This window comes from Phyllobates terribilis, unplaced genomic scaffold (assembly GCF_046119375.1).
Source record: "Phyllobates terribilis strain yellow unplaced genomic scaffold, ASM4611937v1 Scaffold_8__6_contigs__length_399053987, whole genome shotgun sequence".
NCBI lineage: Eukaryota > Metazoa > Chordata > Amphibia > Anura > Dendrobatidae > Phyllobates > Phyllobates terribilis.
Window position 1 is genome coordinate 396773703 of NW_027362768.1, and position 20039 is coordinate 396793741.

The window sequence follows — 20039 nt, forward strand, 5'->3', positions numbered from 1 at the left end:
CAGTGTGCAGAGTGTGTGTGACATCCCAGCGTGCAGAGTGTGTGTGACATCCATGTGTGCAGAGTGTGTGTGACATCCCAGTGTACAGAGAGTGTGTGACATCCCCGCGTGCAGAGTGTGTGTGACATCCCAGTGTGCAGAGTGTGTGTGACATCCCAGCGTGCAGAGTGTGTGTGACATCCATGTGTGCAGAGTGTGTGTGACATCCCAGTGTACAGAGAGTGTGTGACATCCCCGCGTGCAGAGTGTGTGTGACATCCCAGCGTGCAGAGTGTGTGTGACATCCCAACGTGCAGAATGTGTGTGACATCCCAGCGTGCAGAGTCTGTGTGACATCCCAGCGTGCAGAGTGTGTGTGACATCCCAGCGTGCAGAGTGTGTGTGACATCCCCGCGTGCAGAGTGTGTGTTACATCCCAACGTGCAGAATGTGTGTGACATCCCCGCGTGCAGAGTGTATGTGACATCCCAGCATGCAGAGTGTGTGTGACATCCCAGCGTGCAGAGTGTGTGTGACATCCCCGCGTGCAGAGTGTGTGTTACATCCCAACGTGCAGAATGTGTGTGACATCCCCGCGTGCAGAGTGTGTGTGACATCCCAGTGTGCAGAGTGTGTGTGACATCCCAGTGTGCAGAGTGTGTGTGACATCCCAGTGTGCAGAGTGTGTGTGACATCCCAGTGTGCAGAGTGTGTGTGGCATCCCCGCGTGCAGAGTGTGTGTGACATCCCAGTGTGCAGAGTGTGTGTGACATCCCAGTGTGCAGAGTGTGTGTGACATCCCAGTGTGCAGAGTGTGTGTGACATCCCAGTGTACAGAGTGTGTGTGACATCCCAGCGTGCAGAATGTGTGTGACATCCCAGTGTACAGTGTGTGTGTGACATCCCAGTGTGCAGAGTGTGTGTGACATCCCAGCGTGCAGAGTGTGTGTGACATCCCAGCGTGCAGAGTGTGTGTGACATCCCAGCGTGCAGAGTGTGTGTGACATCCCAGTGTGCAGAGAGTGTGTGACATCCCAGCGTGCAGAGTGTGTGTGACATCCCAGCATGCAGTGTGTGTGTGACATCCCAGTGTACAGAGTGTGTGTGACATCCCAGTGTGCAGAGTGTGTGTGACATCCCAGTGTGCAGAGTGTGTGTGAGATCCCAGCGTGCAGAGTGTGTGTGACATCCCAGCATGCAGAGTGTGTGTGACATCCCAGTGTGCAGAGTGTGTGTGACATCCCAGCATGCAGAGTGTGTGTGACATCCCAGTGTACAGAGTGTGTGTGACATCCCAGTGTGCAGAGTGTGTGTGACATCCCAGTGTGCAGAGTGTGTGTGACATCCCAGTGTGCAGAGTGTGTGTGACATCCCAGCGTGCAGAGTGTGTGTGACATCCCAGTGTACAGAGTGTGTGTGACATCCCAGTGTGCAGAGTGTGTGTGACATCCCAGTGTGCAGAGTGTGTGTGACATCCCAGTGTGCAGAGTGTGTGTGACATCCCCGCGTGCAGAGTGTGTGTGACATCCCAGTGTGCAGAGTGTGTGTGACATCCCAGTGTACAGAGTGTGTGTGACATCCCAGCGTGCAGAGTGTGTGTGACATCCCAGCGTGCAGAGTGTGTGTGACATCCCAGTGTACAGAGTGTGTGTGACATCCCAGCGTGCAGAGTGTGTGTGACATCCCAGTGTGCAGAGTGTGTGTGACATCCCAGTGTGCAGAGTGTGTGTGACATCCCAGTGTGCAGAGTGTGTGTGACATCCCCGCGTGCAGAGTGTGTGTGACATCCCAGTGTGCAGAGTCTGTGTGACATCCCAGTGTGCAGAGTGTGTGTGACATCCCCGCGTGCAGAGTGTGTGTGACATCCCAGTGTACAGAGTGTGTGTGACATCCCAGTGTGCAGAGTCTGTGTGACATCCCAGTGTACAGAGTGTGTGTGACATCCCCGCGTGCAGAGTGTGTGTGACATCCCAGTGTGCAGAGTGTGTGTGACATCCCAGTGTGCAGAGTGTGTGTGACATCCCAGCGTGCAGAGTGTGTGTGACATCCCAGCATGCAGAGTGTGTGTGACATCCCAGTGTGCAGAGTGTGTGTGACATCCCAGTGTGCAGTGTGTGTGTGACATCCCAGTGTACAGAGAGTGTGTGACATCCCAGTGTGCAGAGTGTGTGTGACATCCCAGTGTGCAGAGTGTGTGTGACATCCCAGTGTGTAGAGAGTGTGTGACATCCCAGCGTGCAGAGTGTGTGTGACATCCCAGTGTGCAGTGTGTGTGTGACATCCCAGTGTGCAGAGTGTGTGTGACATCCCAGTGTGCAGAGTGTGTGTGACATCCCAGTGTGCAGAGTGTGTGTGACATCCCAGTGTGCAGAGTGTGTGTGACATCCCAGCGTGCAGAGTGTGTGTGACATCCCAGTGTGCAGAGTGTGTGTGACATCCCCGCGTGCAGAGTGTGTGTGACATCCCAGTGTGCAGAGTGTGTGTGACATCCCAGTGTACAGAGTGTGTGTGACATCCCAGTGTACAGTGTGTGTGACATCCCAGTGTACAGAGTGTGTGTGACATCCCAGTGTGCAGAGTGTGTGTGACATCCCCGCGTGCAGAGTGTGTGTGACATCCCAGTGTACAGAGTGTGTGTGACATCCCAGTGTGCAGAGTCTGTGTGACATCCCAGTGTACAGAGTGTGTGTGACATCCCCGCGTGCAGAGTGTGTGTGACATCCCAGCGTGCAGAGTGTGTGTGACATCCCAGCGTGCAGAATGTGTGTGACATCCCAGCGTGCAGAGTGTGTGTGACATCCCAGCGTGCAGAGTGTGTGTGACATCCCAGCATGCAGTGTGTGTGTGACATCCCCGCGTGCAGAGTGTGTGTGACATCCCAGCGTGCAGAGTGTGTGTGACATCCCAGTGTGCAGCGTGTGTGTGACATCCCAGTGTGTAGAGTGTATGTGACATCCCCGCGTGCAGAGTGTGTGTGACATCCCAGTGTGCAGAGTGTGTGTGACATCCCAGTGTGCAGAGTGTGTGTGACATCCCAGTGTGCAGAGTGTGTGTGACATCCCAGTGTGCAGAGTGTGTGTGACATCCCAGTGTGCAGAGAGTGGGTGACATCCCAGCGTGCAGAGTGTGTGTGACATCCCAGTGTGCAGAGTGTGTGTGACATCCCAGTGTGCAGAGAGTGGGTGACATCCCAGTGTGCAGAGTGTGTGTGACATCCCAGTGTGTAGAGAGTGTGTGACATCCCCGCGTGCAGAGTGTGTGTGACATCCCAGCGTGCAGTGTGTGTGTGACATCCCAGTGTGCAGAGTGTGTGTGACATCCCAGTGTGCAGAGTGTGTGTGACATCCCAGTGTGCAGAGAGTGGGTGACATCCCAGCGTGCAGAGTGTGTGTGACATCCCAGTGTGCAGAGTGTGTGTGACATCCCAGTGTGCAGAGAGTGGGTGACATCCCAGTGTGCAGAGTGTGTGTGACATCCCAGTGTGCAGAGAGTGGGTGACATCCCAGCGTGCAGAGTGTGTGTGACATCCCAGTGTGCAGAGTGTGTGTGACATCCCAGTGTGCAGAGAGTGGGTGACATCCCAGTGTGCAGAGTGTGTGTGACATCCCAGCGTGCAGAGTGTGTGTGACATCCCAGCGTGCAGAGTGTGTGTGACATCCCAGCGTGCAGAATGTGTGTGACATCCCAGCGTGCAGAGTGTGTGTGACATCCCAGCGTGCAGAGTGTGTGTGACATCCCAGCATGCAGTGTGTGTGTGACATCCCCGCGTGCAGAGTGTGTGTGACATCCCAGCGTGCAGAGTGTGTGTGACATCCCAGTGTGCAGCGTGTGTGTGACATCCCAGTGTGTAGAGTGTGTGTGACATCCCAGTGTGCAGAGTGTGTGTGACATCCCAGTGTGCAGAGTGTGTGTGACATCCCAGTGTGCAGAGAGTGGGTGACATCCCAGCGTGCAGAGTGTGTGTGACATCCCAGTGTGCAGAGTGTGTGTGACATCCCAGTGTGCAGAGTGTGTGTGACATCCCAGTGTGCAGAGAGTGGGTGACATCCCAGCATGCAGTGTGTGTGTGACATCCCCGCGTGCAGAGTGTGTGTGACATCCCAGCGTGCAGAGTGTGTGTGACATCCCAGTGTGCAGCGTGTGTGTGACATCCCAGTGTGTAGAGTGTATGTGACATCCCCGCGTGCAGAGTGTGTGTGACATCCCAGTGTGCAGAGTGTGTGTGACATCCCAGTGTGCAGAGTGTGTGTGACATCCCAGTGTGCAGAGTGTGTGTGACATCCCAGTGTGCAGAGTGTGTGTGGCATCCCCGCGTGCAGAGTGTGTGTGACATCCCAGTGTGCAGAGTGTGTGTGACATCCCAGTGTGCAGAGTGTGTGTGACATCCCAGTGTGCAGAGTGTGTGTGACATCCCAGTGTACAGAGTGTGTGTGACATCCCAGCGTGCAGAATGTGTGTGACATCCCAGTGTACAGTGTGTGTGTGACATCCCAGTGTGCAGAGTGTGTGTGACATCCCAGCGTGCAGAGTGTGTGTGACATCCCAGCGTGCAGAGTGTGTGTGACATCCCAGCGTGCAGAGTGTGTGTGACATCCCAGTGTGCAGAGAGTGTGTGACATCCCAGCGTGCAGAGTGTGTGTGACATCCCAGCATGCAGTGTGTGTGTGACATCCCAGTGTACAGAGTGTGTGTGACATCCCAGTGTGCAGAGTGTGTGTGACATCCCAGTGTGCAGAGTGTGTGTGAGATCCCAGCGTGCAGAGTGTGTGTGACATCCCAGCATGCAGAGTGTGTGTGACATCCCAGTGTGCAGAGTGTGTGTGACATCCCAGCATGCAGAGTGTGTGTGACATCCCAGTGTACAGAGTGTGTGTGACATCCCAGTGTGCAGAGTGTGTGTGACATCCCAGTGTGCAGAGTGTGTGTGACATCCCAGTGTGCAGAGTGTGTTTGACATCCCAGCGTGCAGAGTGTGTGTGACATCCCAGTGTGCAGAGTGTGTGTGACATCCCAGCGTGCAGAGTGTGTGTGACATCCCAGCGTGCAGAGTGTGTGTGACATCCCAGTGTACAGAGTGTGTGTGACATCCCAGCGTGCAGAGTGTGTGTGACATCCCAGTGTGCAGAGTGTGTGTGACATCCCAGTGTGCAGAGTGTGTGTGACATCCCAGTGTGCAGAGTGTGTGTGACATCCCCGCGTGCAGAGTGTGTGTGACATCCCAGTGTGCAGAGTCTGTGTGACATCCCAGTGTGCAGAGTGTGTGTGACATCCCCGCGTGCAGAGTGTGTGTGACATCCCAGTGTACAGAGTGTGTGTGACATCCCAGTGTGCAGAGTCTGTGTGACATCCCAGTGTACAGAGTGTGTGTGACATCCCCGCGTGCAGAGTGTGTGTGACATCCCAGTGTGCAGAGTGTGTGTGACATCCCAGTGTGCAGCGTGTGTGTGACATCCCAGTGTACAGAGTGTGTGTGACATCCCAGCGTGCAGAGTGTGTGTGACATCCCAGCATGCAGAGTGTGTGTGACATCCCAGTGTGCAGAGTGTGTGTGACATCCCAGTGTGCAGTGTGTGTGTGACATCCCAGTGTACAGAGAGTGTGTGACATCCCAGTGTGCAGAGTGTGTGTGACATCCCAGTGTGCAGAGTGTGTGTGACATCCCAGTGTGTAGAGAGTGTGTGACATCCCAGCGTGCAGAGTGTGTGTGACATCCCAGTGTGCAGTGTGTGTGTGACATCCCAGTGTGCAGAGTGTGTGTGACATCCCAGTGTGCAGAGTGTGTGTGACATCCCAGTGTGCAGAGTGTGTGTGACATCCCAGTGTGCAGAGTGTGTGTGACATCCCAGCGTGCAGAGTGTGTGTGACATCCCAGTGTGCAGAGTGTGTGTGACATCCCCGCGTGCAGAGTGTGTGTGACATCCCAGTGTGCAGAGTGTGTGTGACATCCCAGTGTACAGAGTGTGTGTGACATCCCAGTGTACAGTGTGTGTGACATCCCAGTGTACAGAGTGTGTGTGACATCCCAGTGTGCAGAGTGTGTGTGACATCCCCGCGTGCAGAGTGTGTGTGACATCCCAGTGTACAGAGTGTGTGTGACATCCCAGTGTGCAGAGTCTGTGTGACATCCCAGCGTGCAGAGTGTGTGTGACATCCCAGTGTGCAGAGTGTGTGTGACATCCCAGTGTGCAGAGTGTGTGTGACATCCTAGTATGCAGAGTGTGTGTGACATCCCAGCGTGCAGAGTGTGTGTGACATCCCAGTGTACAGAGTGTGTGTGACATCCCCGCGTGCAGAGTGTGTGTGACATCCCAGTGTGCAGAGTGTGTGTGACATCCCAGTGTGCAGAGTGTGTGTGACATCCCCGCGTGCAGCGTGTGTGTGACATCCCAGTGTACAGAGTGTGTGTGACATCCCAGCGTGCAGAGTGTGTGTGACATCCCAGCGTGCAGAGTGTGTGTGACATCCCAGTGTGCAGAGTGTGTGTGACATCCCAGTGTACAGAGTGTGTGTGACATCCCAGCGTGCAGAGTGTGTGTGACATCCCAGTGTGCAGCGTGTGTGTGACATCCCAGTGTACAGAGTGTGTGTGACATCCCAGTGTGCAGAGTGTGTGTGACATCCCAGTGTGCAGTGTGTGTGTGACATCCCAGTGTCCAGAGTGTGTGTGACATCCCAGCGTGCAGAGTGTGTGTGACATCCCAGTGTCCAGAGTGTGTGTGACATCCCAGCGTGCAGAGTGTGTGTGACATCCCAGTGTGCAGAGTGTGTGTGACATCCCAGCGTGCAGAGTGTGTGTGACATCCCAGTGTGCAGAGTGTGTGTGACATCCCAGTGTACAGAGTGTGTGTGACATCCCAGTGTGCAGAGTGTGTGTGACATCCCAGCGTGCAGAGTGTGTGTGACATCCCAGTGTGCAGAGTGTGTGTGACATCCCAGTGTGCAGAGTGTGTGTGACATCCCAGTGTGCAGAGTGTGTGTGACATCCCAGTGTACAGAGAGTGTGTGACATCCCAGTGTACAGAGTGTGTGTGACATCCCCGCGTGCAGAGTGTGTGTGACATCCCCGCGTGCAGAGTGTGTGTGACATCCCAGTGTGCAGAGTGTGTGTGACATCCCCGCGTGCAGAGTGTGTGTGACATCCCCGCGTGCAGAGTGTGTGTGACATCCCAGTGTGCAGAGTGTGTGTGACATCCCAGTGTGCAGAGTGTGTGTGACATCCCAGTGTGCAGAGTGTGTGTGACATCCCCGCGTGCAGCGTGTGTGTGACATCCCAGTGTACAGAGTGTGTGTGACATCCCAGCGTGCAGAGTGTGTGTGACATCCCAGTGTACAGAGTGTGTGTGACATCCCAGTGTGCAGAGTGTGTGTGACATCCCCGCGTGCAGCGTGTGTGTGACATCCCAGTGTACAGTGTGTGTGACATCCCAGTGTGCAGAGTGTGTGTGACATCCCAGCGTGCAGAGTGTGTGTGACATCCCAGTGTGCAGCGTGTGTGTGACATCCCAGTGTGCAGCGTGTGTGTGACATCCCAGTGTGCAGAGTGTGTGTGACATCCCAGCGTGCAGAGTGTGTGTGACATCCCAGTGTGCAGAGTGTGTGTGACATCCCAGCGTGCAGAGTGTGTGTGACATCCCAGTGTGCAGCGTGTGTGTGACATCCCAGTGTACAGAGTGTGTGTGACATCCCAGTGTGCAGCGTGTATGTGACATCCCAGCGTGCAGAGAGTGTGTGACATCCCAGTGTGCAGAGTGTGTGTGACATCCCAGTGTGCAGAGTGTGTGTGACATCCCAGTGTACAGAGTGTGTGTGACATCCCAGTGTGCAGAGTGTGTGTGACATCCCAGTGTGCAGAGTGTGTGTGACATCCCAGTGTGCAGAGTGTGTGTGACATCCCAGTGTGCAGAGTGTGTGTGACATCCCAGTGTACAGAGTGTGTGTGACATCCCAGTGTACAGAGTGTGTGTGACATCCCAGCGTGCAGAGTGTGTGTGACATCCCAGTGTGCAGAGTGTGTGTGACATCCCAGTGTGCAGAGTGTGTGTGACATCCCAGTGTACAGAGAGTGTGTGACATCCCCGCGTGCAGAGTGTGTGTGACATCCCAGCATGCAGAGTGTGTGTGACATCCCAGCATGCAGAGTGTGTGTGACATCCCAGTGTACAGAGTGTGTGTGACATCCCAGTGTGCAGAGTGTATGTGACATCCCAGTGTACAGAGAGTGTGTGACATCCCCGCGTGCAGAGTGTGTGTGACATCCCAGTGTGCAGAGTGTGTGTGACATCCCAGTGTGCAGAGTGTATGTGACATCCCAGTGTACAGAGAGTGTGTGACATCCCCAGGTGCAGAGTGTGTGTGACATCCCAGTGTGCAGAGTGTGTGTGACATCCCAGTGTGCAGAGTGTGTGTGACATCCCAGTGTGCAGAGTGTGTGTGACATCCCAGTGTGCAGAGTGTGTGTGACATCCCAGTGTGCAGAGTGTGTGTGACATCCCAGTGTGCAGAGTGTGTGTGACATCCCAGTGTGCAGAGTGTGTGTGACATCCCCAGCGTGCAGAGTGTGTGTGACATCCCAGTGTGCAGAGTGTGTGTGACATCCCAGTGTGCAGAGTGTGTGTGACATCCCAGTGTGCAGAGTGTGTGTGACATCCCAGTGTGCAGAGTGTGTGTGACATCCCAGTGTGCAGAGTGTGTGTGACATCCCAGTGTGCAGAGTGTGTGTGACATCCCAGTGTGCAGAGTGTGTGTGACATCCCAGCGTACAGAGTGTGTGTGACATCCCAGTGTGCAGAGTGTGTGTGACATCCCAGCGTGCAGAGTGTGTGTAACATCCCAGTGTGCAGAGTGTGTGTGACATCCCGCGTGCAGAGTGTATGTGACATCCCCGCGTGCAGAGTCTTGTGTACATCCAGCGGGCAGCGTGTGTGTGACCATCCCCGCGTGCAGAGTGTGTGTGACATCCCAGTGTGCAGAGTGTGTGTGACATCCCAGTGTGTAGAGTGTGTGTGACATCCTCGCGTGCAGTGTGTGACATCCCAGCGTGCAGAGTGTGTGTGACATCCCAGTGTGCAGAGTGTGTGTGACATCCCAGTGTGCAGAGTGTGTGTGACATCCCAATGTACAGAGTGTGTGTGACATCCCAGTGTAGAGAGTGTGTGTGACATCCCCGCGTGCAGAGTGTGTGTGACATCCCCGCGTGCAGAGTGTATGTGACATCCCAGTGTGCAGAGTGTGTGTGACATCCCAGTGTGCAGAGTGTGTGTGACATCCCAATGTACAGAGTGTGTGTGACATCCCAGTGTGCAGAGTGTGTGTGACATCCCAGTGTGCAGAGTGTGTGTGACATCCCAGCGTGCAGAGTGTGTGTGACATCCCAGTGTGCAGAGTGTGTGTGACATCCCAGTGTGCAGAGTGTGTGTGACATCCCAGTGTGCAGAGTGTGTGTGACATCCCAGTGTGCAGAGTCTGTGTGACATCCCAGCGTGCAGAGTGTGTGTGACATCCCAGTGTGCAGAGTGTGTGTGACATCCCAGTGTGCAGAGTGTGTGTGACATCCCAGTGTGCAGAGTGTGTGTGACATTCCAGTGTGCAGAGTGTGTGTGACATCCCAGTGTGCAGAGTGTGTGTGACATCCCAGCGTGCAGAGTCTGTGTGACATCCCAGCGTGCAGCGTGTGTGTGACATCCCAGTGTATAGAGTGTATGTGACATCCCAGTGTGTAGAGTGTGTGTGACATCCCAGTGTACAGAGTATGTGTGACATCCCAGTGCGTAGAGTGTGTGTGACATCCCAGTGTACAGAGTATGTGTGACATCCCAGTGTGTAGAGTGTATGTGACATCCCAGTGTGTAGAGTGTGTGTGACATCCCAGTGTGCAGAGTGTGTGTGACATCCCAGTGTGTAGAGAGTGTGTGACATCCCAGCGTGCAGAGTGTATGTGACATCCCAGTGTACAGAGTGTGTGTGACATCCCAGTGTGTAGAGTGTATGTGACATCCCAGTGTGTAGAGTGTGTGTGACATCCCAGTGTGCAGAGTGTGTGTGACATCCCAGTGTGTAGAGAGTGTGTGACATCCCAGCGTGCAGAGTGTGTGTGACATCCCAGTGTACAGAGTGTGTGTGACATCCCAGCGTGCAGAGTGTGTGTGACATCCCAGTGTGCAGAGTGTGTGTGACATCCCAGTGTACAGAGTGTGTGTGACATCCCAGTGTACAGAGTGTGTGTGACATCCCAGCGTGCAGAGTCTGTGTGACATCCCAGCGTGCAGCGTGTGTGTGACATCCCCGCGTGCAGAGTGTGTGTGACATCCCCGCGTGCAGAGTGTGTGTGACATCCCAGTGTGCAGAGTGTGTGTGACATCCCAGTGTGCAGAGTGTGTGTGACATTCCAGTGTGCAGAGTGTGTGTGACATCCCAGTGTGCAGAGTGTGTGTGACATCCCAGTGTGCAGAGTGTGTGTGACATCCCCGCGTGCAGAGTGTGTGTGACATCCCAGTGTGCAGAGTGTGTGTGACATCCCCGCGTGCAGAGTGTATGTGACATCCCCGCGTGCAGAGTCTGTGTGACATCCCCGCGTGCAGAGAGTGTGTGACATCCCCGCGTGCAGAGAGTGTGTGACATCCCCGCGTGCAGAGTGTGTGTGACATCCCAGCGTGCAGAGTGTGTGTGACATCCCCGCGTGCAGAGTGTGTGTGACATCCCAGTGTACAGAGTGTGTGTGACATCCCAGCGTGCAAAGTGTGTGTGACATCCCAGTGTACAGAGTGTGTGTGACATCCCAGCGTGCAAAGTGTGTGTGACATCCCAGTGTGCAGAGTGTATGTGACATCCCAGTGTGTAGAGTGTGTGTGACATCCCAGTGAGCAGAGTGTGTGTGACATCCCAGTGTGTAGAGTGTGTGTGACATCCCAGTGTGCAGAGTGTGTGTGACATCCCAGTGTGTAGAGTGTGTGTGACATCCAGTGTGTAGAGTGTGTGTGACATCCCAGTGTGTAGAGTGTGTGTGACATCCCAGTGTGCAGAGTGTGTGACATCCCAGTGTGCAGAGTGTGTGTGACATCCCAGTGTACAGAGTGTGTGTGACATCCCAGTGTGCAGAGTGTGTGTGACATCCCAGTGTGCAGTGTGTGTGACATCCCAGTGTGCAGAGTGTGTGTGACATCCCAGTGTACAGAGAGTGTGTGACATCCCAGTGTACAGAGTGTGTGTGACATCCCCGCGTGCAGAGTGTGTGTGACATCCCCGCGTGCAGAGTGTGTGTGACATCCCAGTGTGCAGAGTGTGTGTGACATCCCCGCGTGCAGAGTGTGTGTGACATCCCCGCGTGCAGAGTGTGTGTGACATCCCAGTGTGCAGAGTGTGTGTGACATCCCAGTGTGCAGAGTGTGTGTGACATCCCAGTGTGCAGAGTGTGTGTGACATCCCCGCGTGCAGCGTGTGTGTGACATCCCAGTGTACAGAGTGTGTGTGACATCCCAGCGTGCAGAGTGTGTGTGACATCCCAGTGTACAGAGTGTGTGTGACATCCCAGTGTGCAGAGTGTGTGTGACATCCCCGCGTGCAGCGTGTGTGTGACATCCCAGTGTACAGAGTGTGTGTGACATCCCAGTGTGCAGAGTGTGTGTGACATCCCAGCGTGCAGAGTGTGTGTGACATCCCAGTGTGCAGCGTGTGTGTGACATCCCAGTGTGCAGCGTGTGTGTGACATCCCAGTGTGCAGAGTGTGTGTGACATCCCAGCGTGCAGAGTGTGTGTGACATCCCAGTGTGCAGAGTGTGTGTGACATCCCAGCGTGCAGAGTGTGTGTGACATCCCAGTGTGCAGCGTGTGTGTGACATCCCAGTGTACAGAGTGTGTGTGACATCCCAGTGTGCAGCGTGTATGTGACATCCCAGCGTGCAGAGAGTGTGTGACATCCCAGTGTGCAGAGTGTGTGTGACATCCCAGTGTGCAGAGTGTGTGTGACATCCCAGTGTACAGAGTGTGTGTGACATCCCAGTGTGCAGAGTGTGTGTGACATCCCAGTGTGCAGAGTGTGTGTGACATCCCAGTGTGCAGAGTGTGTGTGACATCCCAGTGTGCAGAGTGTGTGTGACATCCCAGTGTACAGAGTGTGTGTGACATCCCAGTGTACAGAGTGTGTGTGACATCCCAGCGTGCAGAGTGTGTGTGACATCCCAGTGTGCAGAGTGTGTGTGACATCCCAGTGTGCAGAGTGTGTGTGACATCCCAGTGTACAGAGAGTGTGTGACATCCCCGCGTGCAGAGTGTGTGTGACATCCCAGCATGCAGAGTGTGTGTGACATCCCAGCATGCAGAGTGTGTGTGACATCCCAGTGTACAGAGTGTGTGTGACATCCCAGTGTGCAGAGTGTGTGTGACATCCCAGTGTGCAGAGTGTATGTGACATCCCAGTGTACAGAGAGTGTGTGACATCCCCGCGTGCAGAGTGTGTGTGACATCCCAGTGTGCAGAGTGTGTGTGACATCCCAGTGTGCAGAGTGTGTGTGACATCCCAGTGTGCAGAGTGTGTGTGACATCCCAGTGTGCAGAGTGTGTGTGACATCCCAGTGTGCAGAGTGTGTGTGACATCCCAGTGTGCAGAGTGTGTGTGACATCCCAGTGTGCAGAGTGTGTGTGACATCCCCGCGTGCAGAGTGTGTGTGACATCCCAGCGTGCAGCGTGTGTGTGACATCCCAGCGTGCAGCGTGTGTGTGACATCCCAGTGTACAGAGTGTGTGTGACATCCCAGTGTGCAGAGTGTGTGTGACATCCCAGTGTGCAGAGTGTGTGTGACATCCCAGTGTGCAGAGTGTGTGTGACATCCCAGTGTGCAGAGTGTGTGTGACATCCCAGTGTGCAGAGTGTGTGTGACATCCCAGTGTGCAGAGTGTGTGTGACATCCCAGTGTGCAGAGTGTGTGTGACATCCCAGCGTGCAGAGTGTGTGTAACATCCCAGTGTGCAGAGTGTGTGTGACATCCCAGTGTGCAGAGTGTGTGTGACATCCCAGTGTACAGAGAGTGTGTGACATCCCAGTGTGCAGTGTGTGTGACATCCCAGTGTACAGAGTGTATGTGACATCCCAGTGTGTAGAGTGTGTGTGACATCCCAGTGTGTAGAGTGTGTGTGACATCCCAGTGTGCAGAGTGTGTGTGACATCCCCGCGTGCAGAGTGTATGTGACATCCCCGCGTGCAGAGTCTGTGTGACATCCCAGCGTGCAGCGTGTGTGTGACATCCCCGCGTGCAGAGTGTGTGTGACATCCCAGTGTGCAGAGTGTGTGTGACATCCCAGTGTGTAGAGTGTGTGTGACATCCTCGCGTGCAGTGTGTGACATCCCAGCGTGCAGAGTGTGTGTGACATCCCAGTGTGCAGAGTGTGTGTGACATCCCAGTGTGCAGAGTTTGTGTGACATCCCAATGTACAGAGTGTGTGTGACATCCCAGTGTAGAGAGTGTGTGTGACATCCCCGCGTGCAGAGTGTGTGTGACATCCCCGCGTGCAGAGTGTATGTGACATCCCAGTGTGCAGAGTGTGTGTGACATCCCAGTGTGCAGAGTGTGTGTGACATCCCAGTGTGCAGAGTGTGTGTGACATCCCAATGTACAGAGTGTGTGTGACATCCCAGTGTGCAGAGTGTGTGTGACATCCCAGCGTGCAGAGTGTGTGTGACATCCCAGCGTGCAGAGTGTGTGTGACATCCCAGTGTGCAGAGTGTGTGTGACATCCCAGTGTGCAGAGTGTGTGTGACATCCCAGTGTGCAGAGTGTGTGTGACATCCCAGTGTGCAGAGTGTGTGTGACATCCCAGTGTGCAGAGTCTGTGTGACATCCCAGCGTGCAGAGTGTGTGTGACATCCCAGTGTGCAGAGTGTGTGTGACATCCCAGTGTGCAGAGTGTGTGTGACATCCCAGTGTGCAGAGTGTGTGTGACATTCCAGTGTGCAGAGTGTGTGTGACATCCCAGTGTGCAGAGTGTGTGTGACATCCCAGCGTGCAGAGTCTGTGTGACATCCCAGTGTGCAGAGTGTGTGTGACATCCCAGTGTATAGAGTGTATGTGACATCCCAGTGTGTAGAGTGTGTGTGACATCCCAGTGTACAGAGTATGTGTGACATCCCAGTGCGTAGAGTGTGTGTGACATCCCAGTGTACAGAGTATGTGTGACATCCCAGTGTGTAGAGTGTATGTGACATCCCAGTGTGTAGAGAGTGTGTGACATCCCAGTGTGTAGAGTGTATGTGACATCCCAGTGTGTAGAGTGTGTGTGACATCCCAGTGTGCAGAGTGTGTGTGACATCCCAGTGTGTAGAGAGTGTGTGACATCCCAGCGTGCAGAGTGTGTGTGACATCCCAGTGTACAGAGTGTGTGTGACATCCCAGCGTGCAGAGTGTGTGTGACATCCCAGTGTGCAGAGTGTGTGTGACATCCCAGTGTACAGAGTGTGTGTGACATCCCAGCGTACAGAGTGTGTGTGACATCCCAGCGTGCAGAGTCTGTGTGACATCCCAGCGTGCAGCGTGTGTGTGACATCCCCGCGTGCAGAGTGTGTGTGACATCCCCGCGTGCAGAGTGTGTGTGACATCCCAGTGTGCAGAGTGTGTGTGACATCCCCGCGTGCAGAGTGTGTGTGACATCCCAGTGTGCAGAGTGTGTGTGACATCCCCGCGTGCAGAGTGTATGTGACATCCCCGCGTGCAGAGTCTGTGTGACATCCCCGCGTGCAGAGAGTGTGTGACATCCCCGCGTGCAGAGAGTGTGTGACATCCCCGCGTGCAGAGTGTGTGTGACATCCCAGCGTGCAGAGTGTGTGTGACATCCCCGCGTGCAGAGTGTGTGTGACATCCCAGTGTACAGAGTGTGTGTGACATCCCAGCGTGCAAAGTGTGTGTGACATCCCAGTGTACAGAGTGTGTGTGACATCCCAGCGTGCAAAGTGTGTGTGACATCCCAGTGTGCAAAGTGTGTGTGACATCCCAGCGTGCAAAGTGTGTGTGACATCCCAGTGTACAGAGTGTGTGTGACATCCCAGCGTGCAAAGTGTGTGTGACATCCCAGTGTACAGAGTGTGTGTGACATCCCAGTGTGTAGAGTGTGTGTGACATCCCAGTGAGCAGAGTGTGTGTGACATCCCAGTGTGTAGAGTGTGTGTGACATCCCAGTGTGCAGAGTGTGTGTGACATCCCAGTGTGTAGAGTGTGTGTGACATCCAGTGTGTAGAGTGTGTGTGACATCCCAGTGTGTAGAGTGTGTGTGACATCCCAGTGTGCAGAGTGTGTGTGACATCCCAGTGTGCAGAGTGTGTGACATCCCAGTGTACAGAGTGTGTGTGACATCCCAGCGTGCAGAGTGTGTGTGACATCCCCGCGTGCAGAGTGTGTGTGACATCCCAGTGTGCAGTGTGTGTGACATCCCAGTGTGCAGAGTCTGTGTGACATCCCAGCGTGCAGCGTGTGTGTGACATCCCAGTGTACAGAGTGTGTGTGACATCCCAGTGTGTAGAGTGTATGTGACATCCCAGTGTGCAGAGTGTGTGTGACATCCCAGTGTGTAGAGTGTATGTGACATCCCAGTGTGTAGAGTGTGTGTGACATCCCAGCGTGCAAAGTGTGTGTGACATCCCAGTGTGCAGAGTGTGTGTGACATCCCAGTGTGTAGAGTGTGTGTGACATCCCAGTGTGTAGAGTGTGTGTGACATCCCAGTGTGCAGAGTCTGTGTGACATCCCAGTGTGTAGAGTGTATGTGACATCCCAGTGTGTAGAGTGTGTGTGACATCCCAGCGTGCAGAGTGTGTGTGACATCCCAGTGTGCAGAGTGTGTGTGACATCCCATCGTGCAGAGTGTGTGTGACATCCCAGTGTACAGAGTGTGTGTGACATCCCCGCGTGCAGAGTGTGTGTGACATCCCCGCGTGCAGAGTGTGTGTGACATCCCCGCGTGCAGAGTGTGTGTGACATCCCCGCGTGCAGAATGTGTGTGACATCCCAGCATGCAGAGTGTGTGTGACATCCCAGTGTGCAGAGTGTGTGTGACATCCCCGCGTGCAGAATGTGTGTGACATCCCAGCATGCAGAGTGTGTGTGACATCCCAGTGTGCAGAGTGTGTGTGACATCCCCGCGTGCAGAGTGTATGTGACATCCCAGCGTGCAGAGTGTGTGTGACATCCCAGTGTACAGAGTGTGTGTGACATCCCAGCGTGCAGAGTCTGTGTGACATCCCAGCGTGCAGCGTGTGTGTGACATCCCCGCGTGCAGAGTGTGTGTGACATCCCCGCGTGCAGAGTGTATGTGACATCCCCGCGTGCAGAGTCTGTGTGACATCCCCGCGTGCAGAGAGTGTGTGACATCCCCGCGTGCAGAGAGTGTGTGACATCCCCGCGTGCAGAGTGTGTGTGACATCCCCGCGTGCAGAGTGTATGTGACATCCCCGCGTGCAGAGTCTGTGTGACATCCCCGCGTGCAGAGAGTGTGTGACATCCCCGCGTGCAGAGAGTGTGTGACATCCCCGCGTGCAGAGTGTGTGTGACATCCCAGCGTGCAGAGTGTGTGTGACATCCCAGTGTACAGAGTATGTGTGACATCCCAGTGTACAGAGTGTGTGTGACATCCCAGTATACAGAGTGTGTGTGACATCCCAGTGTACAGAGTGTATGTGACATCCCAGTGTGCAGAGTGTATGTGACATCCCAGTGTACAGAGTGTGTGTGACATCCCAGTGTGCAGAGTGTGTGTGACATCCCAGTGTACAGAGTGTGTGTGACATCCCAGCGTGCAAAGTGTGTGTGACATCCCAGTGTGCAGAGTGTGTGTGACATCCCAGTGTGTAGAGTGTATGTGACATCCCAGCGTGCAGCGTGTGTGTGACATCCCAGTGTACAGAGTGTGTGTGACATCCCAGTGTGTAGAGTGTGTGTGACATCCCCGCGTGCAGAATGTGTGTGACATCCCAGCATGCAGAGTGTGTGTGACATCCCAGTGTGCAGAGTGTGTGTGACATCCCCGCGTGCAGAGTGTATGTGACATCCCCGCGTGCAGAGTGTGTGTGACATCCCAGCGTGCAGAGTGTGTGTGACATCCCAGCGTGCAGCGTGTGTGTGACATCCCCGCGTGCAGAGTGTGTGTGACATCCCCGCGTGCAGAGTGTGTGTGACATCCCCGCGTGCAGAGTGTATGTGACATCCCCGCGTGCAGAGTCTGTGTGACATCCCAGTGTGCAGAGTGTGTGTGACATCCCAGTGTGCAGAGTGTGTGTGACATCCCCGCGTGCAGAGTGTGTGTGACATCCCCGCGTGCAGAGTGTGTGTGACATCCCCGCGTGCAGAGTGTGTGTGACATCCCCGCGTGCAGAGTGTGTGTGACATCCCCGCGTGCAGAGTGTGTGTGACATCCCCGCGTGCAGAGTCTGTGTGACATCCCAGCGTGCAGCGTGTGTGTGACATCCCCGCGTGCAGAGTGTGTGTGACATCCCCGCGTGCAGAGTGTGTGTGACATCCCAGCGTGCAGAGTGTGTGTGACATCCCCGCGTGCAGAGTGTGTGTGACATCCCAGCGTGCAGAGTGTGTGTGACATCCCCGCGTGCAGAGTGTGTGTGACATCCCAGCGTGCAGAGTGTGTGTGACATCCCAGCGTGCAGAGTGTGTGTGACATCCCCGCGTGCAGAGTGTGTGTGACATCCCCGCGTGCAGAGTGTGTGTGACATCCCAGTGTGCAGAGTGTGTGTGACATCCCAGCGTGCAGAGTGTGTGTGACATCCCAGCGTGCAGAGTGTGTGTGACATCCCCACGTGCAGAGTGTATGTGACATCCCAGCGTGCAGAGTGTGTGTGACATCCCAGCGTGCAGCGTGTGTGTGACATCCCCGCGTGCAGAGTGTATGTGACATCCCCGCGTGCAGAGTGTGTGTGACATCCCAGCGTGCAGAGTGTGTGTGACATCCCCACGTGCAGAGTGTATGTGACATCCCAGTGTGCAGAGTGTGTGTGACATCCCCGCGTGCAGAGTGTGTGTGACATCCCAGCGTGCAGAGTGTGTGTGACATCCCCGCGTGCAGAGTGTATGTGACATCCCAGCGTGCAGAGTGTGTGTGACATCCCAGCGTGCAGCGTGTGTGTGACATCCCCGCGTGCAGAGTGTGTGTGACATCCCAGCGTGCAGAGTGTGTGTGACATCCCAGTGTACAGAGTGTGTGTGACATCCCAGCGTGCAGAGTGTGTGTGACATCCCAGCGTGCAGAGTGTGTGTGACATCCCAGTGTGCAGAGTGTGTGTGACATCCCAGCGTGCAGCGTGTGTGTGACATCCCAGCGTGCAGAGTGTGTGTGACATCCCAGCGTGCAGAGTGTGTGTGACATCCCAGTGTACAGAGTGTGTGTGACATCCCAGCGTGCAGAGTGTGTGTGACATCCCAGCGTGCAGCGTGTGTGTGACATCCCAGCGTGCAGAGTGTGTGTGACATCCCAGTGTACAGAGTGTGTGTGACATCCCAGCGTGCAGAGTGTGTGTGACATCCCAGTGTACAGAGTGTGTGTGACATCCCAGCGTGCAGAGTGTGTGTGACATCCCAGCGTGCAGAGTGTGTGTGACATCCCCGCGTGCAGAGTGTGTGTGACATCCCAGCGTGCAGAGTGTGTGTGACATCCCAGCGTGCAGCGTGTGTGTGACATCCCCGCGTGCAGAGTGTGTGTGACATCCCCGCGTGCAGAGTGTGTGTGACATCCCCGCGTGCAGAGTGTGTGTGACATCCCAGCGTGCAGAGTGTGTGTGACATCCCCGCGTGCAGAGTGTGTGTGACATCCCAGCGTGCAGAGTGTGTGACATCCCAGCGTGCAGAGTGTGTGTGACATCCCAGTGTACAGAGAGTGTGTGACATCCCAGTGTGCAGAGTGTGTGTGACATCCCAGCGTGCAGAGTGTGTTATGTCACAATGTGGACAGGGTCTGATGTCTCAGTTTGGGTTGTGAAGACCTCGGAGAGTAAAGTGACCATAACCCAGTCCTTGGTCTTCGCCTGCGGTGAGTTTGTGAGTGGGATTATAGATGTAGACATGACCGGTTCTTACCTTCGGTGGGAGACGTCTTTAATCGCCTGCACAATCCATCGGAGTCCCCATAACATTCCTTGATCTTAACCACCGCCTCTGTACTCCGCAGCTCCATAAGTGAGCGCAGCTCCTCCAGACAGCACCCAAATTCAGCTGCATGGTTGGTCTCGTGTCTTTGGTTCTTAGAGTAGAAATCACTATTGCTCAGGTCGCCCATGTTTTGCTTTCATACAGCTGGAAGAAGATATCTCCAGGAATGAGAGAGATGGGAATCCTTGTGCTCACAGTGTGTGAGGGTCCGCCAGGTGGCATAAACCAGAGTGGAAGAACGCAAGGTGCTCGCCAGGTGCAGGTCTACTGGGCGCGTCGTGGACACTTTCAAGGCTGTAGCATATAAGTTTCTTTCCAGTTACTGAAAGCCATGATGCTGGACTCCACGATCACCCGATGCGACATCATCTCATCTGCTGAAAGACAAACACAACGACATTCAGGAGATGGAGAAGTTACCACCAAGCCCTCAAGTAGCCATCATCTCCTGGAGGCGCCACTGCTACAGCGTGCAGAGCCGAGGCGCAGAGGACAGCAGGAGTCTCGGTGCTCAGCAGCACTCCAAGTCAGATGAGATGTCTCATGTATATTGATGAGGAGACATCCGCCTCAGCGCCTGAATTACGCCGGCACGTTTACACTGTGCATCAATCTTTTATTTCCCCAGAGAAACTGAATGAGGCAAAAAGAAGTAAAAACATAAAGAAACCATAACATGTCACATATTAGGGGTCCATCAGCCAGGAGCAACACAACCCCCCATGTCATATAACAGGGGTACCTCAACCAGGAGCAACGTAACACCCCATGTCATATAACAGGGGTCCTTCAGCCAGGATCAGAAACACAACTGCCCCATGTGATATAACAGGGGTACGTCAGCCAGGAGCAACGCAACCCCTCATGTCATATAACAGGGGTACCTCAACCAGGAGCAGAAACACAACCAACTGCCCCATGTCATATAACAG

The 20039-nt window shown here is 54.7% G+C and overlaps 1 protein-coding gene across 7 annotated transcripts in view; it reads right to left on the reverse strand.

Moving 5' to 3' along the window:
- The window catches only part of LOC141157680 (plasma membrane calcium-transporting ATPase 2), a 513073-nt gene extending 493570 nt beyond the window's left edge, over window positions 1-19503 (reverse strand). For all 7 annotated transcript variants that reach the window (XM_073645226.1, XM_073645230.1, XM_073645228.1 and 4 more), the window contains exon 1: window positions 19036-19503. In XM_073645226.1, coding sequence (XP_073501327.1) covers window positions 19036-19234 — 199 coding nt within the window. In that variant the 5' untranslated portion in view covers window positions 19235-19503. The remainder of the gene's footprint in view (window positions 1-19035) is intronic.
- Window positions 19504-20039: the final 536 nt, after the last annotated feature.